This window comes from Orycteropus afer, unplaced genomic scaffold (assembly GCF_000298275.1).
Source record: "Orycteropus afer afer isolate SDZICR_OR568_19922 unplaced genomic scaffold, OryAfe1.0 scaffold00719, whole genome shotgun sequence".
NCBI lineage: Eukaryota > Metazoa > Chordata > Mammalia > Tubulidentata > Orycteropodidae > Orycteropus > Orycteropus afer.
The window spans coordinates 728,075-730,956 of record NW_006922306.1 but is presented as its reverse complement, the minus strand read 5'-3'; the positions used below and the strand labels follow the sequence as shown (position 1 = coordinate 730,956).

At 41.3% G+C, this 2,882-nt stretch overlaps 1 protein-coding gene across 1 annotated transcript in view; it reads right to left on the bottom strand.

Annotated features, from left to right (window-relative positions):
* ALAS2 (5'-aminolevulinate synthase 2) overlaps window positions 1-2,882 on the bottom strand; it is a 27,340-nt gene that overhangs the window by 2,235 nt on the left and 22,223 nt on the right. Inside the window, exon 8 of the mRNA XM_007957249.2 lies at window positions 1,904-2,066. Within this exon, the coding sequence (XP_007955440.1) occupies window positions 1,904-2,066 (163 nt within the window). The remainder of the gene's footprint in view (window positions 1-1,903; window positions 2,067-2,882) is intronic.

The window sequence follows — 2,882 nt, the reverse complement described above, 5'->3', positions numbered from 1 at the left end:
TACCTAGTAATGGAATGGCTGGGTAAAATGGTATTTCTAATTCCAACTTTTGAAGGAATCGCCATACTGCTTTCCACAATGGTTGTAACATTTTACAGTCCCACCAGCAGTGTATGAGAGTCCCTATCTCTCCACAACCTCGCCAGCATTAGTTTTATGGCTTTAAATACCATTTAATCTTTGTTCAAGTGTCACTTCAATGGTGTCTACTCTTACTACTCTATTTAATACTGCAACCCTCCTCCAAACTCTCCCTTGCCCCAGCTCCTGACTCCAGCCCTTTGTACTTCATTATCCTACTCACTTTCTTTTTCCATAGCACTTAAAATTAACATGCTATATAATTTGCTTAAAAAAAAAAATACTGCCTGTCTCCTTCCTCTAAGATACAAATTCCACAAGGGCAGGGTTTTGTTCTCCAATTTCTAGAACAGTGTCTAACACACAATTAAGGGGAAAAAAAAAAAAAAAAAAACCCAACCCCACTGCCGTCTAATCAATTCTGACTTAAAGCAACTCTACAAGACAGAGTAGAACTGCCTTACTTATAGGGTTTCCAAGGCTGTAAATCTTTGTGGAAGCAGGCTGCCTCATCTTTCTTCCACAGAGTGGCTGTTGGGTTCAAACTGCTGACCTTTTGAGTTAGCAGCCCAATGTTTTAACCACTGCACCACCACAGCTCCTAACACGCAGTAGGCACTCAATAAATATTTTGTTGAAAGAATGGATGCCTGAGTTAGATCTAGCAGATGAAGAGAAGTAAGTCAGAGTAAGGGATGAGGAAGGGCATTCTAATCAGAATGGAATGTAATTAGCAAAGACCTAGAGGTAAGAATGCAGAGCAAAATGGGGGGACTACAAATCGTTGAGTGTAGCAAGAGATATAAAATGAATGCAGGGGCAGGGAAGAGGTAAGGGCATAGGTATCATGTGAAATGCATTGAATGCCATGATAAAGGTTTTCAACACTGTTGTATAGGTAAATGGCATCTCAGTTTTGGTCTGCATATCTGTATCAGTATAAACGCTTTAGCATGTTCTTAGAATCATTGTATATTTATATACGGTGTATGTGTAAGGAGCTTTGGTGGCACAGTGCCTAAGTGACTACTAACCAGAAGGTTGGCAGTTCAAATCCACTAGCCACTCCGTGGAAGGAAAACTGGGCAATCTACTTCTGTAAAGATTTACTGCCTTGGAAACCCAAGGGGGGTTGCTGTGAGTCAGAATCGATTTGATGGCAGTGAGTTTGGTTTTTTTGATATATATGTGTATCATAGTCAATCTGTATATTAAAGACCAGTATCAGTAATGTTTAGTTTCCTATTTTTTAAGAATAAAAATTTCATGAAATTCAAATATTCTATTTCTTTGCCCTATGGATCATTTTGCATACCTCAGCTTGGAGACCACTGTTCTAGAATCTAGACAATAGGGAACCATGAAGAGGTTTAAGAAAGGGAGCAATATAGTCAGATGTGTACTTTTGAAAAAATCTTTCTGGTGGTCGGTATGAAGAAGGAATTGGAGAGGAGCAAGAAAGAAGCAGGTAAACCAGTTAGGAAGATGTCATGTTGACATGGATTAAAGAGATGGCAGTGGAGAAAAGAAAGTACAGATTTGAGAGACATTCTAGAGAGCATTGGCATGATTTCAGGATGTGAAATCCTTAGCCTGTGGGGTTAAAGGACAGGTAAATTCATGGTGTATACTCATATTTCTCTCTTTCAAAGGTTCAGCATAAGTGGACACTCAGAGAATGAAGAAAGAGTACTGAGAACTCTGTACCTGAAGCAACAGAGAAGAGTGAATAAAGGGTCTGGGAGTCTGAATCATTCTCATTCAAATCCTGGGGTTGAGAGGAGGGAGGGCAGTGCTGCTGACACACCTGTTGGGGACTTACCCACAAAATCTTCCATCATCTGAGGGCTATGGTGTGGGGAGGGTGCCAGGCGCAGCAGCTCCTCACCCCTGGGGACAGTTGGGTAGTTGATGGCTTGCACATAGATGCCATACTTGGCGAGCAGGAGGTCACAAATCTTGCTGTTTAGTTCTGCATCACCCACCTGGGCTCAGGATAAAGACTTGTTAGGATCTCACCCCTTTGCCCCACCATCACTAGCAAGGGGAGAAAACCAGGTCAAGGAAGACCAGTGAATTTGTGGACAGAACTTTTCATAGGGGGTTTAGTCAGTGGCAGCTCCAGAATTTCTATCATGGAGAGGCTCAGAGGCAGCAATTGGGTTTGAAGGGAGTGGAATGGAGGTAGTGCTAGGGGCATTGTCTTGAAACTGTTTGCATAGCAAGCACACTGGTTTTACTTAACTCACTGCTGTCAAGTCGAATCCAACTCATAGCAACCCCTCCTTGGGTTTTTGAGGCAGTATCACTATGGAAGTAGATTGCCCAGTCTTCCTTACGAGGAGTGCCTGGTGGGTTTGAACCACCAGGCTTCTGGTTAGCAGTCAAATTCCTTAGGCACTATGCCACCAGAGCTCCTAAGCTGGTATGTTTATTTGGGGTGAGAAGATAAACCTCACCCCCACACCACTTCTGGGATACTGTCACTGGGTTAATCCAAAAACAGTTATTTTAAAAAAGCAATCTTTCAAGAGAATTTTGGGTTAGCCTAAGAAGCAATGACCTGTTTTTTTCTCATCCATAAAATAGTTACAAAATAAACGTCCTTCCTACACCCCAACTCACTGACAAATAGATATAATTTAAGAAAGAAGTAACAATTCATTTTTCAAAGCAATAAACAATCAGACATACTTGGGAATCCAAAATAGCAGCTAGTCCCATGGCTTTTGAGTTTACTTTTTTGACTTTAGTCTTCAGCAACAAATATATTTTTACCATGACTCTTATTACTGGTACAT